The sequence below is a fragment of the Equus asinus genome, chromosome 17 (assembly GCF_041296235.1).
Source record: "Equus asinus isolate D_3611 breed Donkey chromosome 17, EquAss-T2T_v2, whole genome shotgun sequence".
Taxonomy (NCBI): domain Eukaryota; kingdom Metazoa; phylum Chordata; class Mammalia; order Perissodactyla; family Equidae; genus Equus; species Equus asinus.
The window spans coordinates 49,533,500-49,559,692 of NC_091806.1; the positions used below are offsets into that span (position 1 = coordinate 49,533,500).

Here is a 26,193-nt window from a genome sequence, read left to right on the forward strand (position 1 = left end):
AGGTTCCGTGGGGAGCAGGAGAGAGGCGCTGGGGCCAGAGCACTAAGGAGAGTGTGTTCTGAGACATTTCCAGAAAGCTGGCCTCTCCCATGGCTACACCCTCAGCACAAGGGACAGAGCCGCAGAAAGCCCCTCCATTGCACAGGGACAGCCAGGGAAACATGTGTACTGGGCAGGGCTCTGGGGGTTAAAGATAAAAGCAACCCCCATCCCATGAATTTGTAAGGTGAGTTTGGGACTCAGATCAACACTTCCTGGGCGGCCCAGAAACAACCAACTATACCTGAAAGCCAGAAAACCCCAGGAGAATTAGAATCCCAAGGTCTCAACACACAGCCATCAGTGAACAAGTCTGGATGGAGCATCGCCTAAGGGACTGCTGTGGGCGGTGGGGCCCGTTAGAAATACGAGAGAGAGAATACAGAGCAACTGTGTCTGCGTGTTTACAGATTTATACGAACGACTTGTACACATGACCGAGGAACAAGGTACAAGTATAAAAGAAACAGGCAGGTTTGAAATGGAACCAAGTAGAACTTTTAGGGAAAAAAATCCAAACCCTTGAACTTGAACTCAGTGGATGAGTTAAACATCAGGTTAATCAGAGTTTCAGGTAGCTCTGAAGAAATGCTCCAGAATGCAAAGGGCTAAAAGATGAGATGCAGAGCATAGAATGCGACAGTTTGACTGATGTCTAACCGGAGTTCTAGGAAAAAAAGGGAGAAATTGGGGTGAGGCAGTATGAAACAGATAATGGCTAAAAAATTTCCAGACTTGATTAAAGCCATGAAATCTCAGATTTAAAAAGTTGAAACAAACAAAAACCCTTAAGCAGCAAAAATAAAAAAGAAATCCAGAGCTTTTAAGGCACAAAAAAGGCACAGAGGAATCTTAAATGCTTAAATGCATGTTGCTTAGTGAAAGAAGCTAGTCTGAAAAGGCTACATACTCTGTGACTTCTGGAAAAGGCAAAACCATGGAGACAGTGAAAAGATCCATGGTTCCCAGGGGTTGGGGGGAGGGGAGAGGGAGGAATAAGGGAATTCACCTATTCCCGTCTGACCATAAGAGATGTTTAGGGCAGTGGAACTATTCTGTGATGCTGTAATGATGGAAACATGACATCATGCATTTTTCCAAATCTATAGAATGTACAGCACCAAGAGTGAACACTAGCGTAAACTCTGGACTTTAGTTAATAAGAAGTTATCAATACCGGCTAAGAAGTTATCAATACCGGCTCATCGAGTGCAACAAATGCAGCATACCAACGCCAGATGTTAATAACTGGGGATCCCTGTGTGTGTGTGGTGAGGGAAAGGGGGGAACTCTCTGCCTTCGGCTCAGTTTTTTGTAAATCTAAAACTTCTGTAAAAAAAAAAAAGTCTATTAATTAAAAAAGAAATCCAAACTTTGACATACTGTAGTGAGATTGCAGAACACCAAAGACAAGAGAAGACCTTAAAAGCAGCCACAGGAGAAAAGCCGATTACGTAACAAACAGGCCGATGGCCGACTGGTCACCACACAATGGAATCTGGAAGGTGATGAAACTTTTTCAAAGAAGAGAGAAGAGCAACCTGCCTGGAATTCTGTACCCAGCTGAGAAGTCACTGAAGAGTGAGGATGCAATTCAGATGCTTCAAACAGACAAGGGCCAGGGCACTCTCACCAAGGGAGCCAGCCCGGGCTCTGCCCCCCGGGACCAGGGCGGCATGGCCTCTCACCTTTGCAGTGGGCGTAGGGCATGGTGAGGGTGTAGTCCTCCGCCCGGCTCAGGAAGGTGAGTGTGGCCTTGCCATCCAGCAGAGCTGACAGGGAGTTCCCTGCAGAGATGGAGCAATGGGACCAGTCAGTGGAGATGGACCCTCAGGACCCCAGAGCCCACCACTAAGTCACAGGGTCTGAGCTTCCTTCCAACAGGTGGAAAGAGTCCCCAGCACCTCCAGCTGTGTGACTGTAGGTGGGTCACTTAAGCTCTCTGAGCCTCAGATTCTGTACAAGCCCTGTCCACGTGGCACACATCACCCATCCTAAACACTTATTTAACTTGTCACATAGTAACATTTCTTTCAGTTATTAAAGCAGGATTCTCGGTGGGGATAGGGAAGCTTTTCAAACTAGCCTGAGGCCCTGCTCCAATTTTAAACACCCTTAGAGGGGGTACAGCCCACTCTGGGCTGAGAGTCTCAGCCACGGTGAGTGATGGGAGCACGGAGGTGGGAGGGAGGGGCTGACCCTGCACGCCCTCTGCAGGCTTCTGAGCATGCAGAGGGATTCGGAGCACACCTGCCCGCCAAGAAGACGATGAAGAAATGCGGGAAAAATGGAAACGCTTCCGGAGCACCCGCGGTGCCCAGCCCGGAGCGTTGCTGCTCCTGGGGCTTCCTGTGACGGCGGAAACGTTCTGTCCTGCGCTGTCCGACCCGGGGCCCCAGATGCATGCGGCTCCCGAGCACTAGTGACGTGGCTGCACGTTAAGTTTTACTTCTTTTTAATCAATTTAAATGGCCACAAGCAGCGAGCAGCGCCAACAGGACAGCACGGCTCTAGACGGCACCTTTCCATGCAGGGGCTTCCCCGTGACCCTCACGGCATCCCTGCCAAGGGTGCCCACTCCGAGGCTGAGGGGCGGGGGCCCAGGGAGCTGACTCCAGGGTCTGGGCACTTTACCACCCGCACGGTCCCTGACTAGGAGAGGTGCGGAGGGACACACATGGCCACCACGTGAGGTCTGGTGACCACCGGCTCAGGAGCCCGGCCTGCCCCCATTTCCCCAGGCCCCATGGAGGACCCAGGGGAGCCCCCCTCACCGTAGAACCTGGACTTGGCCGTGATGCTGCCGCTGATGCAGAAGCCGTCCTTCCGGTTGCTGACGTGGAATGCGGACACGGGCGGGTGGTGCGACACCTGTGGGCAGAGCCGCGGCTCCTGAAATGGCCCCAGCAGTGGGCAGCCCCTGGGAGGCAAGAGCCTGACCTCCCGATGAGAAGCCCCCATCCAGGGCACTCCTCCCAGAGCCAGGAGCAGGCGTGGGCATTTCCAGCTCTCACTTGGGATCCCAGGGAAGCTGGGCCTGAGTCCCAGGGCCTGGGAGCACACTGGAATCCCCGGACCACCCCAGAGTGCCCCCTAAGAAAACGGGATGCCATGTCCCCCTCCTCAAGGAAACATTCTGTTGTCACAGCGGCATCGCTGTGTCTGCACCGCCTGGGAGAATCCCGGCTGGCTTTCGGGGTTGGATCCATCCCTGCTCTCTGCTGGGGTCCCACCCACTGCCCAGCCCAGCGTCCCCGGGTGCGGCCGGGGGCCTTGCCTGCTCAGCTATGTAGAAGGTGTGGCTGTTGGTCTGGGGGTGGAACCAGCAGCAGCGGAAGGTCTCCCCCAGGATGGGGTTGTAGGGCTTCTTGATTCCCTGCAGGCAACGAATGAAGAGGGTTGGTGAGGAACCAACCGGGCGGGCCACAGACCCCAGCCAGGGTGGGGCATGGACTGAGGGACAACACAGGGGGCGCTGCCCCTGCCCACAGCCCTGGGCATCTGCAGGGAGCAGGTCTCTAGATGGGCCTGGTTTGCTACCAGCCTCTGGGGACAGCACCCCACTTCTGCTCGTGACTTACATTCTGGGGGGACAGCCTAGGAGGTGTCCTGTCCACTCCTTGACTCTGAGGGGTACACGAGACCCCGACCAGGACCCACCTCCCTGGACTGTGGTGGAGCCAGTGCACGGCCCGCTCAAAGGCCCTAGTGGCTTCCAAAGACCTTTTAAGTGAAACGCCCAACCCTCTGGCCCAGGCCCCTGGCCTCACCCTCTCACTCTGCTTCAGCCATGCTCCCCACCTTTCTGCTCCCAACACGGCCCACGTCTGTCCCCACTGCAGGGGTACAAGTTCTCATCTGGAGAGTGCTCCTTCCAGGCCTCCGTGGGGTCCAGATCAGAACCTCTGATCTGATTTGAAGCAACTGGACCACCCCCTTCATGCGCCCCCGGATCTCCCTCACTTCCAGCTGTGTGTGTGTCTGCCTCACCCTGGGCGCTCCGTGAGTGATAAAGCTTGCAGGATGCCCTGGACGGACACCTGCCCCTGAGCCTCACCCGCAGCCTCCCATCAATTCTTCTGCTGAACTTCCCAGATCCATCTCTGAGCTGACCCTGCAGCGCCCGGCTGTCCCATCCCAGACAGCCTTCCAGAGCCTCCTCCTCTGAGAAGTCCTCCTGGAGAGGCCCCTTCTGCCCCCAGAGCCCACGCACTCAGTGAGCCTACCTGTGTGCACACCTGGCCCTGCCGAGGGCCAAGGGGCCCCTCTGCCGAGCCCAAGCCTGAGGCCGAACGCGGAAGACCCCAGCAGAGTCAGGAGACCTGGTTCCACTCCCCTAACCTGCTGTGTGACTCTGGTGACTCTGAGGCCATCCCTTTCCCTCCCTGAGCCTCAGTTTCCCCACCTGCACAATGATGAGGTGGAGCCGGAACTGTGGTTTCAAACTTGTGTCCCAGGGAACCCCAGAGTTCCAAGGTGGAGTCAGGGGAGTGGGTGGGGCTGCAGGCCCCTCCTGTCACTGCAACCAGAGCAGCCCTGCCCCCGCCTGAGCCCAGGTTTGGGGTCCTCAAAAGGGGTCCACGACTAAAAGACAAACAATGGAAACCCCAGGTCCCAGGGCCACTGAGGTTCAGGGTTGAAAACCCCTTTTGCGGCATGTGTGTGGCAGCCGTTTCCTTGATGGGGAGGAACACTCTTGGGGTCCTGACCCTCTGTGGGGAGTCAGCTCTGAGTGCCTGGGGCCACCGTGGGGACGATCTGGATCCTTCGGGGCCGCGTAGGGTAGGGGAGTGCCCAGGGACGCAGGGCGGGTGGGGGGACCCAGAAGGGACCACTCTCTCCCGGCTGCGGCTGCTTCTTACCTTGGGCTTCTTGTAGAAGCCGGACAGGTACCAGCGCAGCACGAGCTTGATGCGGCTATAGGCGTCCTCCTCCAGCGCAGCCCTGCGACAGGCGGGACCCCTGACTCCAGGCCGGGCCTGCACCACCTCCTCCCGTTCCCCAGCCCTCCCTCCCTCCATCCCAACCCCCATCCCCTCACTGGAAACAGGCCACATGGGCCCCTCTGGTCCTGCCCCGTCAGGGCGGCTCCAATGCTGGGGCAGAGAGGGTGCAGCTGGCTAGGGGCTGGCAGGGTGCTCCACCTCCATGAAGCCCCCCTGGTGTTCCCACCCTCACCCAGCTCCCTCTTGTGGGCTCCTGAGCCTGCATTCCCCTTTCCAGCCTCTGCAGCCCGCTGTGCTCAGCCTGAGGACGCCAAGGCCAGGGCTCAGGACTCGGGGAGCACTGAAGATGCTCAGGGTGGACCCCATGCTCACCTTTGAAGGCTCCAGCCCCGATCAGAGGGACATGGAGCCGCCCCCACTGTTCCTCGCCCCCAGCTCCTCCTGGGGCTGGTCTTGGAGACTGGCCCCCTCGGAGGGCTGAGCCGGCAGGGCCAGTGGACTGAGCTCAGCCCAGGGCCCCGGGGTCCTCCAGAAATCTCCATGGGGCGGGCAGGGGCTGAGGGAGGCTGGGGGTCTCGGGCGCATGTGGTGTGACGGCACCCCCCTGGCTCACCTGGAGAGCAGGTCGGCATGATAGTAGTAGTCAGAGAGCTTGTTGAGGAAGGAGCGGGGCTCCAGGACGAACGTGGGCAGCACCACGCGGGACAGGTCCATGCCCGGCCGCAGCTGCTTCAGCAGGACCCACATCAGGCTCTTGTTCTCCTCGGACACCGTCTCCACCTGGGACGCCTCGCCCAGCTGCCAGCAGAGGGGCTGTGGTCAGTCCCCCAGCTCTGTGCTGTCCAAGGCAGCCAGGAGGGGTGGGCAGGATAGTGGCAGCCAGCTCTGGCTAGAGGAGGCGTGACAGGAGGGGGCGGCTGCACCCCACCGCCCCCCGTCAGGCAAACCCCCTGGCTTGGCCCCATCTGGCCCCTGCACTTTCCAGAACGTGTCCCACCCCAGCCCAGAGGGACACCCACTGGGCCCTGGCTCCCTCCAGCCCGGCTGCCCTGGGCCCCGCCCTGGGTCTGGCAAACCCCACACTCTCCAAGTCCATGGGGGAGCCTCCCCCGCCCTGGCTGCTGAAACCCACCCGCGGACTTTGTAGGACTCTGTGCCCGTGGCAGGAGGCGCCACATGCATGGGGAGACCCCCCCCGGACCGCTCAATCTCCACGACTGCCTGCAACGTGGGTGCTTCATGCCTGCGCTCTCTTCAGAAAGGGCCCTCATTTGTCCCGGGTCCCACGGCTGGAGGGCTGCCCCGGGCCCCGTCCGCTTCGCCCTGAGCCGTCCACCACCGTGGCTGCCCCCTCACGTGCTGCAGAGGGACTGAGCCCGGAGGCAGCTTTGCCCGGCCAGGCCTGGGCAGGGGGCTCCACCTCCCACACCAACAGCAAACCCTCAGGTGGGCAGGATGACCTCTAAAGGGTCACAGAGGTGTCTGGGGATGGCCACCGAGAGGGCAGGTACCGGGGGGCAAGGCCAGCTCTGTGAAGTGCTCACGGGACAAGGCCATCCAGCGGGGACCCTCCCCTCACTCGTAGGAAGCCCCAAGCTGCAGCACCTGGGCGAACGCCAAGCCCACCTCCCCACCCCAGGGACCCCCACCCTCTGTGGCTCTAAGGCCTTGGGACTGGGGTGTGTTTGCACTTGACGGAGGAGTCCCCAACCCTCTAAGCCCCCAGGGAGGCCTGAAGCTGGATTTGGGCTGAAGAGGCAGCAGAGGGTCCCAGGCTGCTTGCTGGCACTCCTTGTCTTCCTTCCTAGATGCACTCCTCGCAGCAGCCCCAGGACACCCGCACTGCGGTCATCCTCGCTCTACAGAGGGACGAGTGACTTGCCCAGTGTCACGCAGCTTGTGTGAGGCAGAGGTGGGATCTGAACTCAGGCTGTCTGTGTTCTTGGCCTGGATGGCAGCCCCTCCCAGAGAGACAGAATGGGGTGCCAGCAGTCACCACCCTGCTGGGTTGCCTTAGACAAGTCACTTTGCCTCTCTGTGCCTGCACAGCTGTGGCCAAAACCTGGTGCTTGGATAAAACACCTGGGTACCTAGGGGATGGGGAGCCCCTGGGGGAGGGCCATGCCTGACCCTCGTGAGGGGACCAGCCAATGAGCGGCACGTGGAGCCCTGAGCATCCCTGGCTTCCAACTCCAGGCCAGCCTTCAGCTCACGGGGCAGCTGCGAACCCTCCGGCACCCCCACGTCCCACCCCTACTCCCTTTAGCCCTGCCCCTCCCTCCCCCCCAAGAATGCCCTGGTGAAGGCCACTACCTGTTACCTATCCTGTGGTCACCCCCTCTGTCCTCCTGCTCCACCTGTCAGCACAGCAGCCCCTGAGCCCCCTGCACTCTGGGCTCCCCTCCCACCGCCCTGGGGTCCCCTGCAGGGCCTCGTCTGTGCTCATCCTCTGAAGGCTGGGGTGCCCCTGCCCATGGGACCCTCAGGCTGCCCGCTCCTCGCCCTTATGCCCTGAGCCCTGGACCCTCCCAAGCAGCAGCATCTCCCCTGGATGTCCAAACTCGGACACAGTCCTGTCCCCACGCCCAGCCGCCAGCTCCTTCTCCCAGGGCGCCCACCTCGCAGGTGGCACCACTGTCTGGCCAGGACCTGCCCTGCCCGTCCGTCCACCTGCAATGCATCCACACCCCCAGTGCCCCTCCTCCATCGCTGCCAGGTCCAGGTGCCCCCGGCTTTCTACTGACAACAGCTCCTCCCCAGCAGGTCCCATTTCTCCCTCTGCCCCTCAGCCCTCGGAGAGTCTCCCCTGGACCTGGCAGGCCCCCACCTACCACCCTCTGTGGCCTCCCAACACGCTCAGCCCCAGCCCTACGGCCCTCCCCCGCTCTCCCCAAGTCCCACCATCCTGACCTTCCCGTGCCCTGAGGGCCTGCAGGCCCTCCGCCAGGGGACGGCCAGGCACGGCCACCACCACTTCAGGGACCAGGGGTGAGGTGAAGGGTGATGCCCGGGGCTCCAGGCGGGGCGGGCTCTCACCTCCCCCAGCTCCTCGTGGGCCTGCTCCACATATGTGGTCCCTCTCCGCACTGGGCGCCCTGGGGTCTCTGACTGGTCACTCCTGCTCTCGGTCTTCCGGCTGTGGTCCTGGGCCTCAGCGTCTGACTCCTCGGCGTTCTCTCTCTCCGACTTGTCTGAGAAAGCATCGTTCTCCAGGGAGGACCCGTTCAGCCTGGAAGGCAGGTGGTGCCCATGGGTCCCAGGAAACAGGTGAGGCCCAGGCACCCCCACCCAGGGCCCCCGTCATTGCTGGGCGCTTCACCCACATCCCTGGGTTTAATCGCCTTGGCAACTGGCATTTGACACTATTAGGCCAGTTCATAGACGAAGAAACTCAGGCTCCCAGGTCCACATGGAGTACCGGAGGCCAGCCTCCTGACCCAGGGCTCGGTGGCCCATGGGATATCGTGCTTGCCCCCATGTACGAGGAGACCCATGTGTCAGTGCCCTGGGAGTCCCCAGCCTCGAGCTCCCAGGAGGGGCCGACCCCGCCCTCCGCGCCCTGCTCACGGGAACAGGTCCTGGTCGTGGATGGCCGCTGAGGGGGGCAGGCCGCAGAGTGAGGAGGGCGACGCGTCTGGCGAGGACCCAGGCTCCCCGTCGCGGCCCTGCTTGCAGGCGCTGAGTCTCAGGAGGCTGGAGCAGCGCAGCGCCAGCTCCAGGGCGTCCAGCCAGCAGCGGCCTGTGGGGGAGCGTGGGCTGAGCCGGCCCGGCCCGGGAGCCCCTGCCTCCCGCCCCTCCACTGGGGACCTAGCCTGCCCCGCTCTCGCCCTTCCTAACCAAGGAGCCCCCCACAGCCTCCTACCGGGGAGCCCCCACATCGACCAGGATGCCCTTCCCCAAGGAGCTCCCACCCCACCATGGGGAGCCCTCCTCTGGCCCCTCTACAAGGGGTGTTCACCCCTTCCCCTCGGTGGGTCCTCACCAAAGACCCCCCTTATGTCCCCCTCAGGAAGCTCCCCCCCTTGTCCTGACACTTTAGGGATCCCCCCAAGCCCAGTAGACAGCCCCGCTCAGCCCTGCCCTTCCCCACCAGGGGTGCTGCCCCTGCCCCCCCAGCCCCCCCCACCCCGGTCCCAACAGAGATCCCCTTCCCTCTCCATCATCCACCCAGAGAGTCTGTCCTCCACAGGGACCTCTGCCATGTGTGTGTGTGAGCGTGGGGAGCAGACCTGAAGAGTCCCGTGGCCACGGACTTAGCGGGCAGGCCCTGATTCGGAGATGCATGTCCAGAGGAAGCTGCCGCTCAGACGGGCCTCAAAGGATGCTCACACACCCCCTCAAGGTCACATCCCAGCAAGACTCAGAGCTCCCTCCACCCAGACGCCCCTCAGGTTCCCACATATGGAGTGGGGAGGGGACCCTCCCTGACCGAACTGTCTGCCACAGGTTGGGGAACAGGAGCACGAGCGGGCCTCGGGGGCGAGGGCTCCTGCTGGCCTGGAGCACAGGGCAGGAGGGTGGGAGGCAGGCTGGGGAGGGGCTGCCAAGCCCAGGGAGCGTCCCAGTGGGAGGGCTGGCGATAGAGGGGCAGTTTATAGATGAGGAAACTGAGGCTTCCAGGCCCACACGGAGTGGAAGAGGCTGGCCTCCTGACCGGAGGCTTGGTGGCCAGTGGCACATCGTGCCTGCCCGCATGTGCAAGGAGACCTGTGTGTCAGTGCCCGTGACAGCCAGGGTCTGGGGGTCCCCAGCCCCGGGCTCCTGGGGGGGCTGAGCCCGCCCTCCTGGTGCCGGAACAGATCCAGGAGGGTGGGGAGGGAGGCCTGGGGTGCGCTGGACGGGAGAGCAGGTGGGCCTGGAGGGCAGAGTGGTGGCGGGCAGAGCCAGCCGGCTCCAATGCCCAGCCTTCATCCCTCATCCGTGCTGCCCTCCCGGTGGAGGCCACCAGCGGGTTAGACCAGCACCAGCCGCATGTCCCAGGGTGTTAACAGCTGTGGGGCGTGTGTCCACCAGATGACCCCTGATGTCTTGGTGTGATCACTAACAGTGGCCCTTCCACTCGCGAGAGCGTCTACAATGATATGCTGCGCTACTCGTGTTCCTCAGAGACAGGCTTTGGGGTCTTTGAGTGTGGGGGCGCCAGACTAAGGCACTTTCAGGAAGGTTCTTGTCGGAGCAGCTTCCTTCCCAATGATGAAAACCACAGAACGGGAATCGGGGGAGGGGCCTGCAGGGGTGGTGGCTCCTGCTTCTCAGGGGACACCTGGGATCCTGCCGGGGTTCCCTGCAGGCTGGCTCGGAGCCCGAGAGCCCCATGGCTGAACATGGGCTGGGCTGAACATTCACGGGGGACAAAGGTGGGGTCAGGGGAGCAGTACCTACCGAGTTGGAACTGGGGCCTGAATGCTCGTGTTCTCTGGTGGCCGCAAAGGACTGCACATCCTGAGCACTATGCATCCTTTGAGCCCATCCCAAGACCGGGCTGCCCCCCCCCAGGAAGCTCACCCTCATACCCATGGGGGCTGTGGATGCCCTTCCTCCCTGATCACGGCCCCCTGACCCCATCAGGGACTCAGCTCACACTCCAGCCCAACTGGCCTTGTCTGACAGTTCACTGCTCATGTCTCCCCCAAGACTGTAGGCTCCATGAGGGCATGGGCTGCCCTGTCCATCCCGGGCCCGTGCGGGGCCTGGCACAGAGTCGGGGGCTCAGGAAAAGTCAGTGGAATTCAGAGGACCGAAGGGCGTGGATGTGGAGTCTGACCACCAGGGGGCGGCGAGGCACCAGCAGGACCGCCACTCGTCTAGGACATCGAGCCGGAAGGGCGGGAGCCCTCGGGTCAGGCCAGGCTGCCTGAGGCAGGGCCCTGGCCGCCCTGGACCACCGGTGGGATGGCCTCCCCTCACCCCATCTCCAGGAGGTGCCCTCAGAGGGCTCAGCGGGAGGGGCAGCCGCATTTGCTCGGAGTGACCACTGGAGGGCACTCCATCAACGTGTGATGCACCGGGATGTGAGGAAATCAGTTCCTATCCAGGCTCCAGCACTTTCCTGTTGGCAGTCTGCCAGTGCCTCGGTTTTCTCATGTGTCAAATGTGGATGGTAACAGTAGAACCTATCGATTCAACGGTGCCTGGCGCTCAGTAACCTGGTTGCTTTATATAAGGTCACCTGGTTCTCGTAACTATTGGGGAGACAGGTGTTCTCACTCACGGTTTGCCCGTGGGGAAACTGAGGCTCAGAGAGGGGTACGAGTGAGTGGTGGCCTGCCTGGCCCAGGCCCGGGCTTGTCCCATGATTGCCTCCTTCCTGGGCGGTGGTGGAAGGGCCTGAACGGGGTCACGGGCACCTGCTCCACAACTTTGCCAGGGGGTCCCGGTTCCAGGTGGGGGAGACCCGTGGGGTGGGCGGAGACTCACCATCTGATTCGGAGGCGGCCCTGAAGATCAGGTAGCTGCTGGGGAGGGGCTGCGTGATGGAGCCGACACTCTCCCCTCTGGGACCCTGGAGAGGCAGAGACCCCTGTCACCCGAGGGAGCACCCAGAACAGGTGGAAACACGTCACTCAGGGCATGCAGACCCACAGGGAGACACGCATGGCACTTCTGGGGCCTCAGGGCCCCGCCGGCGCGGTCAGGCACCAGCCACATGGACACGGGAGGCAAAGAGGTGGGAGCTCGCTTTCCCCTCCTCAGCTGGTGGCTCTGTCCCCTCCTTTCCAGCTCTGAACTCCCCAATCCAGGGTGCCAGAATCAGCATCTGCAAACCCAGGATGCCCGATACAGTTCTAATTTCAGAGAAATAATAAATACTGTTTTTTTGGTATAAATATACCCGTGCAATATTTGAGACATACTTCTACTAAAAAACGATTTGATGTTTCTCTGAAATCCAAAGTTACCTGGGCACTCTGGGTTCGATCTGGCAACCTGACCCCAGTTAGTCCTGGGCTGGGCAGCCCCGGGGTCATGAGGGGTGAGGTCTGGGCAGCCACTCACATGGCCCTGTTCCCCCACCTCTGGGCAGGGCTCGAGGTGTCCTCTTGCTCCCATTGTGTCACCTCCGCATGGAGGGCCAGGGACCACATCTGATCCCCCGGCCACTGAGAGAATTAACCCAGGGCCCCTGCAGCTGGGCGGTGATGGGCCCATTTGGAACTGACAGCCTGTTTCTGGACCCCCCACCCCACCCCATTTCTGGGGCCCCAGGATGAGCCTCCTGCAGCCTGAAAGTGCTCTTCCACACGGCTCCCAGGGGGCCGCTCTCCTGGCCCCAGGCCTGGCCCTCCCGAGCCCCGGCTCCCACAGCAGTACCTTCACGGCCCACACGGACTGGTCCAGCGGGTGGAAGAGCTTGAAGCAGAAGCCATCCTTCTTGGAGGGCCGCTCGATGAGCTCGCAGCAGTGCAGCAGCACCGTGCCCACCCACTGGCCCACCTTGGGCGTCTTGTAGATGAGCAGCACCCCCGGCTTCAGCACGCACCACAGTTTGGTCCAGCTCTTCAGGGTCCCTCGGATCTGTGGGGACGGACACCGCTGCTGTTGACACCTTGGAGGCTGATGCCCCAGGGGCAGCCGGCTGGCTTCGGGGGAGGGGAGTGGGGGCAGAGCGGGTGGGGCTCTGGGCTGCGGGCAGATTTCTCTACCAGCTTTAAAAGGAGCTCATAAATTATAACGAATCTAAAGAAACACACCACAGCCAGGAACAGATTTACTCGTGAAGCTCGAGGCCAAGTTCAAGTTCAAGCTCACGTTCACGGTCCTCCAGGGTCCTGGGAGGAACCAGCAAGGAGCTGCGACTGTTGCAATTGTCAGCTTTGTAAATTCTGAAACTTGTCATTTCTTTTCTCATTCTAAATAAACATGCACTTTTGTGCACTTTTTGTGATGAAAAAAAAAGTTTCCCATGTGGTCCTGGGCTGTGCAATGACCAGGCCCCTGATGCACTTGTCTCATTTACACTTCACGGCAGACCCCGAATTCGGCAGCTTTACCCCACTGTGTGGAGCTGGAAACTGAGGCTCGGGGCTGCGGGAGCTGCCCACCGCCTCAGTGAGGTCTGAGCATGGCCTCTGACCCCAACCCCGGTCCTTTCCCGGGAAGCCTGAGTTTCGCCTCCTCCTGTGCCCAGCACAGGGCCCCACAGGCACGCTGGGACCCCCCACCCTGGGCCAGGGCCACCACCTCACTGGACAGAGGGTCTCTGCAGATGTCAGCAAGTGAACTCGAGGCCACACTGGATGAGGGTGGGCCCTGATCCAGCGACTGGGTCCTTACAAGAAGAGAAGAGGTCACAGAGAGACACGGGGAGGAGGCTGTGCGCGATGGAGGCAGAGACTGGGGTGATGTGGCCACCAGCCCAGGGACACCTGGACCCCAGAAGCTGGAAGAGGCAGGAAGGACCCTCCCTGGAACCACAGGAGGGAGCATAGCCCTGCTGACACCTTGATTTTGGCCTTTGGCCTCCGGACGCAGGAGAGAATCAATTTCTACGGTTTTCAGCTGCCAGCATGTGTTAGGGCAGCCCCAGGACACTGGCACAGACTTGAAGTAACGAACACACTGAACTATCTCCCGAGTGGCTGTGACTGCACCATCCTTGGGGGAGGCCTCCTGACTGAGCCCTGGACGACACGGTGCCCGGCACGCCTACCTTCAGGCTGTCGGCCATGATGACCACGCTGGGGTCCGTCAGGGCACTGAACAGCTGCTTGGTGGCCCGCTTCTTCTCCTGCCGGTATGTCTCCTTCTGCGCCTGCGCCCGGGGTACCCAGAGGACGGGTCAAGGGAGAAGGCCGGGGCTGACCAGCCCCCAGATCCTCCTGCCCTTGGGACCTCCGCTGTCCAGCCCGGGGAGTGAGGACAGGGGCAGGGTGAGGAGAGGGAGTGGGGGCACGGAGGTGGCCAGGGGGCGGTTTGTCCCCTCCCTTTGGCAGGCTGGGGGATGGTGGCCTCACTGGCCCAGGTGACCACTCACACCCATGCCCCCTCCTGGGGCCTGTGCCCACCTTGAGAGTCTCCTTCTTGGTGACCCTGGCTGTAGGGGACACACACTCCTTGTCAGACCCGTTGCACAGCCTGGACTCTGCCTGCAGGAGAGAGACTGAGGCTGGGGGAGAGGGCATCGGGGTGCGGCCTGGGGCTGCTGAGGGCCGTATGGGCCGACTGGTGGCCCAGGGTGTGCACCAGAGGCAGAGACAGGCGCCTGGTCCCTGCCCGCCCCTGTCCAGGTCACCAACACTTCTAGGGGGCGGGGCGGGGTATAGGATCAGGGTGGTCGAGGAGAGCATATGAATGGAGCCCGGAGGTGACCACCAGGCCTAGGGTTCAAGGTCAGCACCTCCCCGGGTGCCCGCACAGGGAAGCCAGCAATGACTCTCCTCACGGTGCCCAGGAAGCGTCCCTCTGAGCCGCTGCCACGTGACCAGCTCCGGACAAGGAGGGGCCCACACATGCTGGGGGGGCTCCCATCCCTGGTGCCCTGGGGACTACTGCACGGGAACCACCACCCGGGGCCTCTCCCGAGCCTGCCCTGGCTGCCGGCGAGAAGGCACTGCCTGCCAGGCCCACCGGGCAGCCCGCGGGGGCTGAGAGCAGCGACACAGGGCCCCAGGAGCTGGAGGGGCCGTGGTCCTCTCACCGGGAAAGGGGAAAGGGAGGTGGGGGAGGGGAGTAGGGAGAAAGAGCCAGGACTGAAGGCTACAGATGGGGGGATGGCAGGCTGCAGCCTGAAGCCCGGCCCCGCCTGAGAGCCTCGAGGGGTTTACATGTGTAAGTGGCTGAAAAAAATCAGAAGGATGATATTTTGTGAGATGTGTAAGTCCCACGATTTCAAATTTCGGCATCTGTAAATAAGGCTTTCCCGGCCCCAGCCATGCCCTTCCATTTCCACGTGGTCCACAGTGGCCGGGAAGCCTCAAATACTCCGATCCGGTCCTTTCCAGAAAGACTCCCGCCCCGCTCTGCTCTCCGGGCTGCGTGCCTGGGTGTTCTCGCCACCACCCCCCAGCCTCCATGCAAGGGAGGCAGGCCCGGCGGCCAGCGGCTCCCGCCCTGCGCAGGCGACAGGGTGAGATGACGCAGTGGAGACCAGTACCAGCCGACACCGTCGTCGCCTGGGTGGGTCTCAGGTGCTGTGCCTGGATTCGTTCACTTAATTCTCTCAACCGCCCACGAGGGGGCCTGGTTCTTGTCCCCGCTTAACTGACTAGGAAACAAAGGCACAGAGAGGTGGAGTAGCTCCTGGAGGCTGCAGAGTAGGCACGTGGCAGGGCTGGGACCTGAACTGTCTAGCGGAGCCACGTTCCCACAGGACTGCGTGCCAGGCGTGACTTCAGGCACTGGGGTTGGAAACGAGCCAGGCTGTCCACAAGCAAGAGGGGCTGTAGGACCCAGGGTCAGGGAGTGGAGAGCAGTGCACACATGAACTGCCACAGCCCAGGTCATCGTCATTATCTACGTCCTGCAGACAGGGGGACTGCGGCACAGAGAGGCTCGGGAACCTGCCCCCGGCCACACAGCTCACGTGGAGTGGAGCCGAGCTCCGACTGAACTCGGGCAGCCTCACTCTGGAGCTGTACTCTATGAGCCCACTGAGAACATTCCAGATCATAGGAAGACAGGGACATGGGACCGGGGTGCCCGGGGGACTCTGCTCTAGAAGCAGTCTTTGAGCTGAAGCAGGAGTGATAGAAGGAACCAGATCTGAGTGACGATACGTATGCTGGACCTTGACCGGGTGACAGGCCCCCAGGGGCCAGGCCTGACCGACAGGATGCCCCAGTTGCCTTCCTGAGGAGCTGGGGTTCTTGTGCAGTGTCCTCAGTGCACTTAGCACATGCTGTTCCCCTGGTATGGAATGCTCTTCCCTGTTGCCGAACAGCCTCTGCTCCTTCCTCAGGCCCCACTGAGCCGCTTCCCCGGAAGGAAGAAGGCTAAGACCGCCTTGCTGGCATCAGACCCCCTCGACACACACCCACCCTTGGTCCCCTAGCACCTCTGCAATTCCAGCCTCCCAGACGTTTCTGTTTAGTGTCTGGAGCGCCCGCCAGGGACACTTACATCCCAGCACCTCCTCGGCCCCGGCAGCCGGGAGCTCGGTAAGTGTCTTGAACGAACGCACAAAGCTGCTGCCAATTCCCCGTGGCCGGCTGTCCCCCAGCTGTGGCTGAACGGAGCTGTGCTTGTTTTAGGCAACAGAGGGAGAGAGAAGGCGAGATCCGGGGCGGTGGGCCTGGGGAGGAGTGGACAGGACGGAGCGTCTGACCCGAGCATCCCTCTGCTTCGAGGCCCAGCAAGGCCAGCCAGGGTCTGGTCACGGCAGCCCCGGCCCAGCACTGCAGGCAGTGCCCGCCGCGTCTGTCTTCCCGGGGCTGTGCTGGGCCCCTGCCCAGGCCCCCAGGGCCCTCTGCTCATGCCCGCATGCTGCCTGCCGCACGTCAGGGCCCGTGAGGTGGGGAAGCACCTCAGAGACGAGAGATGCTGCTCAGAACTGTGAACTCGAGCGTCTGACCAGAAAGGGGCCACCTATCATTTACTTAAGAAACTGACTTAGAACCACCAACAGGATGCGAGAAGGTAGCATTTGCAATCATATATCTGACAAGGTTCTAGTGTCCAGATTATATAAAGAACTCCCACAGCGACTCACAATAGAAAGACAAATAATCCAGTTAAAAAATGGGCAAAGGGCCTGAATAGACATTTCTCCAAAGAAGATACACAAATGGCCAAGAAGCACATGAAAAGATGCCCAACATCTCTAATCATTAGGGAAACACAAATCAAACCAGAATGAGACACCGGTTCACACCTACTGGGATTGCTAAACTAATGATTTAAAAAACCCAGAAAAACACAAGTGTTGGCGAGCGTGTGAGTGATGGGAGCCCTCACGCATGGCTCGTGGGATTGTAAAACAGTGCAGCTGCTGGCAGAAACAGTTTGGCAGCTTCTCAAAAAGTTAAACATAGAATTTTTGACAATTCCATGTTACTATAGACTATAGAATATTCTATACTATAGAACTACCACATAGCCCAGCAATTCCACTCATAAGTATGAACCCCAAAGAATTGAGATCAGAGATTCTAACAAATACACATCCATGTGTGTCCATGGCAGCATCGTCCACAGCAGCTGAAAAGTGGGAACAGCCTGACTGTCCACCAGCCAAGGAAGAGACAAGCCCACTGTGGCCCACCTACTCAGCGGAATATTACTCAGCCCTAAAAAGGAACAAAGCACCAACTCATGCCACCACATGGATGACTCCCAAAGCACTATGCTCAGTGACAGAGGCCAGTCACCAAAGACCACTCTGTGCAATCCGTTTATACGGAACGTCCAGAATGAGGCAAATCCATAGAGACGGAAAGTGGAGGAGAGGCTGCCAGGGGCTGGGGGAGCGGGAATGGGAGTGACGGCTCATGGGGCTTCAGTGTGGGATGATGAGAATGTTCTGGAACTAGACAGAGGTGGTGCTTGCACAGCATTGTGAATGCACTAAATCGTTCACTTAAAATGGTTAATTTCACGTTATTTGAATTTTATATCATTAAGAATATATAACACATTATATATACACACATACGTATCTATACACTCATGTGCGCACATATACACACACATATGTGTATTCGAGTTTGCATCTTTTCCCAAGCCGTGCCCCCTAAAGCAGCCCCAAGTTGCTTGCAAGAATCCGGGGGTGTGAGGAGCCTTCCTTCCTTCCCCCGTGGGCTCTGACGCGCTGCCGACGCCCTTGGTGTGTCTGGCGCCTGTCTCCGCCCCCGGGACGTGAGCTCCAGGAGAGCAGAGACTTGCTTCCTCCATGATTCCCTGCGGCATCTACAGCAGTGCGGGGCCTTGCGCACGCACAAGAGGCTCAGAAGACAACTACTGGCTGAATGAACAAAATCTGAAATTTGAACCAAATCGAGCGTTTCTGGCAACGCTTGTATGTTTTATTGGGTTGTAGAAGGACAGCCACGTCTCCGATGCTCTTATGCAATAAATCTGTATCTTAAAACAATGAACAACTCAAGTGTCCAACGACACGGGAATGGATACATGGTCCATCCACCCAGTGGAGGGTTGTTCACCCTTAAAGCCGAGGAATCCTGACTGACGTGGGTGAACCTAGAGGACACGCTGAGTGAAGTAAGCCAGACACGAAAGGCCCAATCCCGCGTGATTCCACTCACATGAGGTCCCTGGAGGAGTCAAGTCCACAGAGACAGAAAGTAGGGTGGTGGGCGCTGGGGGCTGGGGGAGGGGGAGTCAGTGTTTAACGGGGACAGAGTCTCAGTTTGGGAAGATGGAAAGTTCTGGAGATGGATGGTGGTGATGATTGCACCACAATGTGAATGTGCTTAACGCCACTGAGCTGTGAGCTTAGACATGGTTAGGGTGGTAAATTTTGTGTTACCTGTATTTTACTACGAATTAAACATTTAAAAAAAATTAAAAATAATTCCAAACATACACATATACACACACAGAGACACAAATGCTGGTGCTCCGACTGCTCACCCAGCAGCCGGCAGCCCTGGGGCTGGGGGGCACACAGGCTCCGGGGGTGGGGGACCCACCGAAAATCTGGCTGCTGCTTCGCCTGAGGTGGACACGGGCACAGCCGGTCAGAACCACCACTAACCCCTGTGTGACAGACCAGGACCTGGGGCCTGGAGAAGCAAGGCCGTTGCTCTGGGTCACACGGGGGCGCAGGGGGCAGGGCGGGGGAGAACCTGGCTCTCCCCGCGTAGCGCCCCAGACCCACCTCAGAACCCGGAGCCACCAAGCTGGGTCAGCGTCTGGGCTGTGGCTTCCCCGACCTGGGTGCCTCATGGAGGGGCAGGAAGGGTGTGCCCGAAACCCCACTGGTGGTGCCCGGCTTCCTCCCCTCCCCTGACTGAATCGAGCCTGCAGGGGCACAGCTGGGCCCAGCTGAGAGGGCTGGCCTGCGGAGCACATGGGGTGTGTGTGTCCATGGGTGTGTGTCTGTGTGAGTGTGAGTGTCTGAGTGTGTCTCTGTGTGTGAGTGTGTATCTGTGTGCCTGTGAGTGTGTGTGAGTATACGTATCTGTGTGTGTCTGTGTGTGTCCATGTGAGTGTGTTTATGTCTGTGTCTATGTGAATGTGTCTGTGGGTGTGTCTATGTCTATGTCTATGTGTGTGTGTGTGTGTCTCTGTGAGTGTGCATGTGTGTACGTGTGTGTGCTTTTCCAGATCGCGGCATCATGCTGGAGAGGGTGATCCTGGTGGAGGGAACAGCACAGGCAGAGGCAGAGGGAGGAAGAGCTCACCCCTCGACAGGGCTCTGGGGCCTCCTTTCGTCACTATTTTCTGTCCCCGAATGCCGCCTGCCCACGGCCTTTCTCTCGCCTCCGTCTCGCCAGGAAGGGGCTTTGATGAAGCGGCTGACCGGCTGTGTGGCCGCCCCTCCTGCCAGCGGCCTCCCTGGACTCGAAATCTGGATTCAGGGCTGACCCCCACGGAATGGACCAGTGCCCCTGCTGTCCCCTGCCCTGAGCCACTTCCTGTTGTCCCCTGGCAGGCTCCTACAGCCCGGTCTTACCGGTGGCACCTTTGTGGCAGAGCCTGGGGTCGGAGGCCCTTCATCTCTCGGCAGCGATGGGCCGTTGGGCTCCATGTCCTTCCCTGCAAGAGAGCAGCGGGGGGTGAGGGCCGGGGCATGGTGGGTCGGCCGGCCTGGGCTGGCTGCCAGTGTGGCAGGCGAGGGTGGGCGAGGGTGGCCTGGGTGGGGCAGGAAGCCAGCCCGAGGCCGCTGGGACTCTGCCCCGAGAGAGCTGAGCACCACCAGCTGGCGTCACGGCTGGGGGAGTGTCAGGCAGGGAGGAGCCCGGGCACCCTGAGCACTGTGGTGGCGTGTCCTTTGGGCTTCTGTAAAGACAGGCCCACCTGTTTTCAGGCAAAGATTGTGGCGTCCAGGCCCAGAGGCACGCGGCCGGTTCAGGGCCGGCACCACCCCCCGGCCTCCTTCCACACCCGAACCCTCGGGCCAGAATCCCCTCGCCCCTGAGCGCTGGACTCTGGAGGGGGTAGCCAGACAGCATTCCTGCACCAGCCCGGGCAGGTGCCCATGTCCCTCTCCAGCTTGGCTGAGGTGGAGGGACAGGAATGCGAGGTGTCAGCATCCGATCCTGGGGCATCGGTCACCCTCCCTTGCTCCGTGTGCTGTGAAGTGGGTTTCCAAAGCTGGGGGTCCCGGCCGGAGCAAGGAGGGGACGGTCTCGGAGGAGGCCACCTGATGGCCACTCCAGCTCGCTTCCCAGGGCCGGTGGTTTACTGCTGGGGGCGGTGGGACAGGCACCCGAGAACCAGCCCGGGCAGGGGCTCTGCAGACCCGCTCCCCGGAGCCCTGGGCAGGGGCTGGGGGCTGAGAGCCATCTCTGCAGAAAGCTGGCTTGGTGACCTGAGAATGTGATGCTGGCTCCAGGGCCCAGGTTCCCCTGGGGCAGGAAAGGCCCTGGACCAGCGGTCACTCGAGGTCACACGGCACCCCTGCCCTCGGCCCCGCCTCGCTGCCTCCCCGTCCACATAGCACCCCGAGCCCTGACCCAAAGCCTGGGCTGGGGGTGAGCAGGGCTTCCTCCACTCCCCAGGGGCCCTCCTCCAGGTCCTCTTGATTACACAGCTGTTTTGGGGGCTTGTTCACAGCTGTCAGAAGGCAGTGGCCCAGGGTGGGTGCCGCCTGCTGGGCTGGGCGGATTTGGGTCCTCAGAGCATCTGAGGGAGCAGGCGCCGGCGCTCCCCTCCTCTCGGCCTGTTCACACCCGCCTTCCTTCTCTGCCCCCCAACCTGCCACCTCCTCTGCTCCCTGGAGAAGGCCCTCACCCCACGTGGGGCCTGCACTGCCTGGGCCAGCCGCGCTGGGGACCAAATCCCTCTGAAACTGACCGCCAACTGGGACCCACCCCTCCCCTCCCACCCTGCTCCCCAGGGGAGTGGCAGGAGAGCAGAAGGTTGGATTTATTTCCCCAGGTGTCCTGCCGTGTGACTTCGACAGGCCCTCCCCATGCAGCCTCAGTTTCCCCATCTGTTTGATGGGTCCCCAGAGGCCCCTGCCAGCGTGTGGGCTTCACGCTCTCCCGGTCTCCTCCAGGGGCAGGACAGACGCTGTGGACAGAAGGGTACTGGCTCCTCTCTCCTCACTCCCAAAGCAGGCGGGGCGTAAGGGCGGGCAGGCCGGAGGAGGCCGGCCAGGCCCAGGGAGGAGGGAGGGGCTGCTGTGCCCCTACACAAGGGCACCAGGAAGGAAGGGCTGGGCTGGGGGGACAGCAGTCACAGACACGGCCGAGAGAGCTCAGCCCAGACGTGGGAGAGGTGGGAGATGGGGGCGCCTGGAGCCGCGAAAGCAGCAGCAGGTACAGGTGACCCAGGGGTCTACGTCCTTAGCGCTTTACCCCCGAGCTGCACGAGAGCAGCCCCGTCTGAAGCTTCCCCCCCAGAGCCAGGATGCCTCTGAAGCTGGGAGCAGGTACTAATGTTATCTCCACTTTACAGATGAGCAAACTGAGGCCCAGAGAGGTCCTGCCACTGGCCCAGGGTCACCCAGCCAGGAGAGCTGGGGCTGGAACTCAGGCTGCCTGTCCCGGGGCCTGTGTTTGGGACCAGTGCACCACACTGTCTCTTCAAGGATGACGAGCTGCCCCCTGAGCCTGGACTGGGGAGCCCCCTGCTTGAGCTCCAGATGGGCTTCACCTGATCCCACTGGCCACGGCTCTTTACTGCTTGGCAAGGCCTCTGTTCGTCCGTCCCGCACAGCACCCAGCATTGGGGTGGGCGGAAGCAGAGCAAGGCTATCGACCCCACTGACAGGGACAGCACAGAGAGGGGAAGCGACCTGCCTAAGATCACACAGCCAGGCTGCAAAGCCAGGGAGGACCCAGGCCCTGGCGGCTGCCCAGCCCCCACCCCTCGCCCTCGCCCCAGCTGCCGGGGGCCGCCTGGGCCAGCACTGACCTGGGCTGAGAGGGTAGAGCTCATTCTCTCCCCCAAAGAGCAGGTTGCGGGTGAGTTTCCGGGGGTCGACTTTCTGAGGGGTAGAGGAAGGCGGGCACAGTGAGAAGCGGCGCCGGAGAAAGGCCTCCTCCTTCATGGCCTGGGCGCTGGGGGGCTTCTGGAAGGGAGAAGAGCATGGGTCACACCGCGCCAGAGACCACGGGCGGCCCTGGGGCCTGGATGCAGGCAGCCATCCTCCCCTACCCTGGCCAGGGGGCCAAAGACACTCCAGAAGGTCAGGGGTGAGTGGTGGGGGCCACCGTGTCTTATGCTCAGGTCCCCACTCAGGGGACATCTCAGAAATGGGACGAGCAGGGCCCAAGGGGCCTGCAGTTAGCAGGGGCGGTCGGCCCGGGGGGGGCTGCCCGGCCGAGCTCAGGCTTTCCAGGGCTGATGAGTGAGGATGGGCTGTGACAAAGCCCTCGTCAGAAGCCAGGCTGGACCAGCCCCCCGGGTAAGGACTGCAGTCCACCCCAGGTGTGGAGCTACCTCTTTCTGAGAACCCCGCCTCCCAGGCCCAGTGCTCAACTGGCTCCCTAAGACCCTGGCCACAGCCCAGTGGCCCTGGGGTGGGCCCCTGACCCATGCTGGGCCACCAGGTTTTCCCTCCCAGGTGACGGAGCTCCATGGTGGGGAGACAGCACTGATGCACGCGGGGTGGGGGGGGGGCCGGCCAAGAGCTGCCCCAAGAGAGGGGATGCAGGCAGGCGGGACAGGTGGCCCCAGAGTGCAGGGAGGTGGTGGTGCTGGGGCCATCCCTGAGCCTGGCCTGCCCATCCCGTCCAAGGACGCCAGGAGCCCCTCCTCTCCGCGCTCCTTCAGTCTGTCTTCCCGGCTGCAGTTCCCAGGGCACCTTCCTTACACGCAGAGAAAGCACAGGGGTGCCAAGGCGAGGTGCACCCGGCTTCACACACCCGCCCCAAGACATTGCGTCCCTGGATGAGCTGCCTTACTCCCTCCCTCCCAGGACCGCCTGAGACAGCGCCTGGGGGCCCCACAGAAGGAGCAGCCACGGGGAGTTCCATGTCTGTCCTCCCGCCGCCTGTCACGCCCTCCCGGGCCCTGCCACTGCCAGGCCTCCTTCCCTCTCTCCTGTCCCCCTCACAGCCCTACCCCAAGCAGGGCTGGGGCACGCGGTTGACAGCTGACGACACCGGCCCCGCCGCCGTCAGCCCCCTTTATAGATGAGCAGATCGTGGCTCCGAGAGCCGAAGGCCTCGCCCTGTGGGCACAGCCGGGAGGCGCTGGCAGAGCCGGACTCCAGCCCCTAGTCCTGCGCTCCGTCCTCTCCCCGAGGACGCGCTCCACAAGGGCTGACCGACCTCTCCTCCAGGCCCGGGGCTGTGCCTGCCGTCTCCCTGGGTGGGTGGAGGGCTGCCTGCCAAGCTCTGGACAAAGGCTACTTTCTCCTGTGGCCCGGGGCCTTCCTGGGCGGGCCGCAGACACGCAGCGCCCTTCCTGAGGTGACCGGGTGGCTTCAGGAGTGGGCAGGGGGCCTGGGGCCTCTGTCTACAGCCCTAGAACCTCCTCTGTGCCCCCTGCCCAGGGTTCCGAGAGAGGGGCTCCCAGGCTGCATCTGGGCTGGGCGGCCCCTCCGGCCTCTCTTCCTGCTCCCTCTCGTGTCACCTGGCTAAGCTTGTTACCTTTGCCATTTCAGGGGTGGGGACACTGGTGTCAGAGGGGTTGGGGTTTTTGGTCCGACGTCACACACTAATAAGCAGCAAGGCCTGTGCTTGAGCCATGTTGGAGTCTAAAACCTGGCTCCCGAGGAGTCTACCCTCTCCCCGTCTCAGCTGGGCCTCCAGCAAACCCCCTGCTGGGGGAGAGAGTGGCACCTGGGCAGCCCAGACCTGCTTATCGGAGTCCCAGTGGACACGTGCTGCCAGCACCGGTGTGCCTCAGGCCAGAGAGCCAGAGCCTGAGAGGAGGCCTGGCTCACTCAACATCCAGCCGAGACATTCCAAGCACCAGGCTGGCAGCCAAGGTGAGTCAGACGCCATCCTGCCCTGGGGGCTGCTGGGGAGAGTGATGCGCGATGCGGGCACAGGCAGGCCTCCTCTACCTGGAGCCTCATTTCTCTCAGGGGTTGAGTCTTGCAGACTCGGGGCAGGTAGAGGGGCTCTTGCTCATAGCTCTGTCTCAGCTCCCCCATCTGGCCATCTGGCCTGGCTCTACCAGGGCAGGGTGGGAGGGCCTGGGGATCACTGACTGCCTTTCTCCTCAGATCCCATTCCATGCCTTCTCCAAGCACTGCTAAGGCCCAGTGATGCTCATTAGTCTGTGAGTTCCGCCATCCACTCACTACACCATCCTCTCTCTTTCTCCCCTCCCTCCCTCCCTTCCATCTATTTATCCATTCACCCTCCATCCATCCACCTATCCTTCCATCTTTCCATTAGCCTATCTATCCATCTACCCAATCTCCCAGCCATCCACTCATCTATTTATCCATCCATTCACCTGCCCACACACCCACCCACCCACCCATCCATCCACCCACCCATCCATCTATCCATCCATCCATCTATCTATCTTGCCACCTGCCTAGGTATCCATCCATCCAACCTCCTATCCATCCAAACATCCAATCATTTCTCCATCCACCCATCTGCCCGTCTGTCTGTCTATCCATCCATCCACTAACTATCCAACCAAGCTCTCATCTCTCCACCCCCTCCCTCCTCCATGAATCTTTCTAGCCAGTCAGCTGAGCAGCCAGGTTTTCCTTCCTCCCTTCCCCACTTCCTTCCTATTCACCCACAGATCAGACACATCAGAGGTGACATTCTAATGACTGAACTGCTGGTATGGAACAGACACCCACCAATCTGAATGCAATACAGGTGTGTACCAGTGACTGTCGCTCTGTTTACCGACACCCCAGACCAGTGCACGAGCCCCAGCAAGCCACCTCGGATTCAGTAGGTCTTGGGGTCTACACAGCTCTCCTGAAGACACCCCTCCCTTGGTCTTCCCAGTGCCCATCCCTGGCTGCTGTTTCCAGCTGCCGACTGCAGGTCAGGGGTTATCTCAGTGGGGGTCAAGCCTGGGGAAAGTTTTGTTCATTGCAAAGGGAAATCCACTTCCCCAGTGGCTCCTCACTGCATTTAGAACGCAGTCCCGACTCACTGTCCTTGTCCACGGCCCTGCCCGCCCTGCCACCTCATTCCCCATCCACTCTCTCATCCACTCGGCCCAGCCACACTGGCCCCTTATGTTCCTCGAAAATGCTGAGCCCATCCTGCCGGGAGGCCCCTGCTCGGGAACTCCTCCAGGAATGCCCTCGCCCACATCTTCTCGCATTCCACACTCAGCTTGAATGCCACTTCCCAGAGGGTCGCAGTCCTCGTGTCTCATGCTATGTGAATTCCCCACATAACGCTTGAGGTTCCTGGAGCTGTCTCTTTTGCCTTCCTCTCTTCTGTGTTAACTCTCTTCCCTCCACAGGATGCAAGTTTTAGGAGAGGGGATGTGCGTGTCCTGTTCACTGCGTCTTCCCAGCACTGGGAGCAGGGAGCAGGGACACAGGGCTGGGCACCCCAGAAGCTCCTGGGGGGATAGAGGCAAAAACCCAGGGCAAATGCCCCCAGGCTTCACTCCTCCTCATCTGCGGGTCACGGGAGGGTCCTCGGAGAGGTGGCCAGAGCCAGTTTCCACCGTAACCCTGGTGAACTTCCCTCTCCAGGCCGCCTGCCACCCAGGTATAGTAAAGATCAGAGAGCCCGGGGCAGTGGGGGATGGAGGCGCTGGCAGGAGGCGGGGGGACTCTGGCACCGAGAGGCTCTCCAGGCCCTTGGAGGCCGAGAGCTGGGAGGACCGTCCACCTGATGTTGGGCTGACAGCGCCCGTGGTCCATGGCCCTCTTCCTCCCCCTGACCACTGAAGGCTCGCAGGTCCTGGGTGTGCAGCCCCCACGGGAGCCCACTCATGAGGGGAGGGAGGGAGGGAGGGAGCACGGAGGAGGAGGATGAAGCGATGGGAGGGAGGGAGGGAAAGAGGAAAGGATGGATGAGGAAACAGACTCCCTGGTGAGCCAGCAGCAACCTGGGACAGTACCCACGGCGGGCAGCAACCCTGCTCCGTCCTGCACTGCCTGCTGCGAAGACCCCGGGCCTGGGCTCCAGCCACCCAAGAGCTGGGGGGGTGCTCTCTGGGCCCAGCCCCGGGGTCCTGGGGCGCTGGTTTCTGC

The 26,193-nt window shown here is 61.2% G+C and overlaps 1 protein-coding gene across 3 annotated transcripts in view; it reads right to left on the bottom strand.

Moving 5' to 3' along the window:
- OSBPL5 (oxysterol binding protein like 5) overlaps positions 1 to 26,193 on the bottom strand; it is an 88,881-nt gene that overhangs the window by 17,284 nt on the left and 45,404 nt on the right. For all 3 annotated transcript variants that reach the window (XM_070488432.1, XM_070488431.1, XM_070488433.1), the window contains exons 2-14: positions 21,966 to 22,122; positions 19,558 to 19,640; positions 13,991 to 14,071; positions 13,636 to 13,737; positions 12,297 to 12,500; positions 11,403 to 11,487; positions 8,553 to 8,724; positions 8,022 to 8,214; positions 5,599 to 5,783; positions 4,902 to 4,983; positions 3,317 to 3,415; positions 2,814 to 2,910; positions 1,728 to 1,826 (exon numbers count right to left, since the gene is read on the bottom strand). In XM_070488432.1, the coding sequence (XP_070344533.1) occupies positions 1,728 to 1,826; positions 2,814 to 2,910; positions 3,317 to 3,415; positions 4,902 to 4,983; positions 5,599 to 5,783; positions 8,022 to 8,214; positions 8,553 to 8,724; positions 11,403 to 11,487; positions 12,297 to 12,500; positions 13,636 to 13,737; positions 13,991 to 14,071; positions 19,558 to 19,640; positions 21,966 to 22,101 (1,618 nt within the window). In that variant the 5' untranslated portion in view covers positions 22,102 to 22,122. The remainder of the gene's footprint in view (positions 1 to 1,727; positions 1,827 to 2,813; positions 2,911 to 3,316; positions 3,416 to 4,901; positions 4,984 to 5,598; positions 5,784 to 8,021; positions 8,215 to 8,552; positions 8,725 to 11,402; positions 11,488 to 12,296; positions 12,501 to 13,635; positions 13,738 to 13,990; positions 14,072 to 19,557; positions 19,641 to 21,965; positions 22,123 to 26,193) is intronic.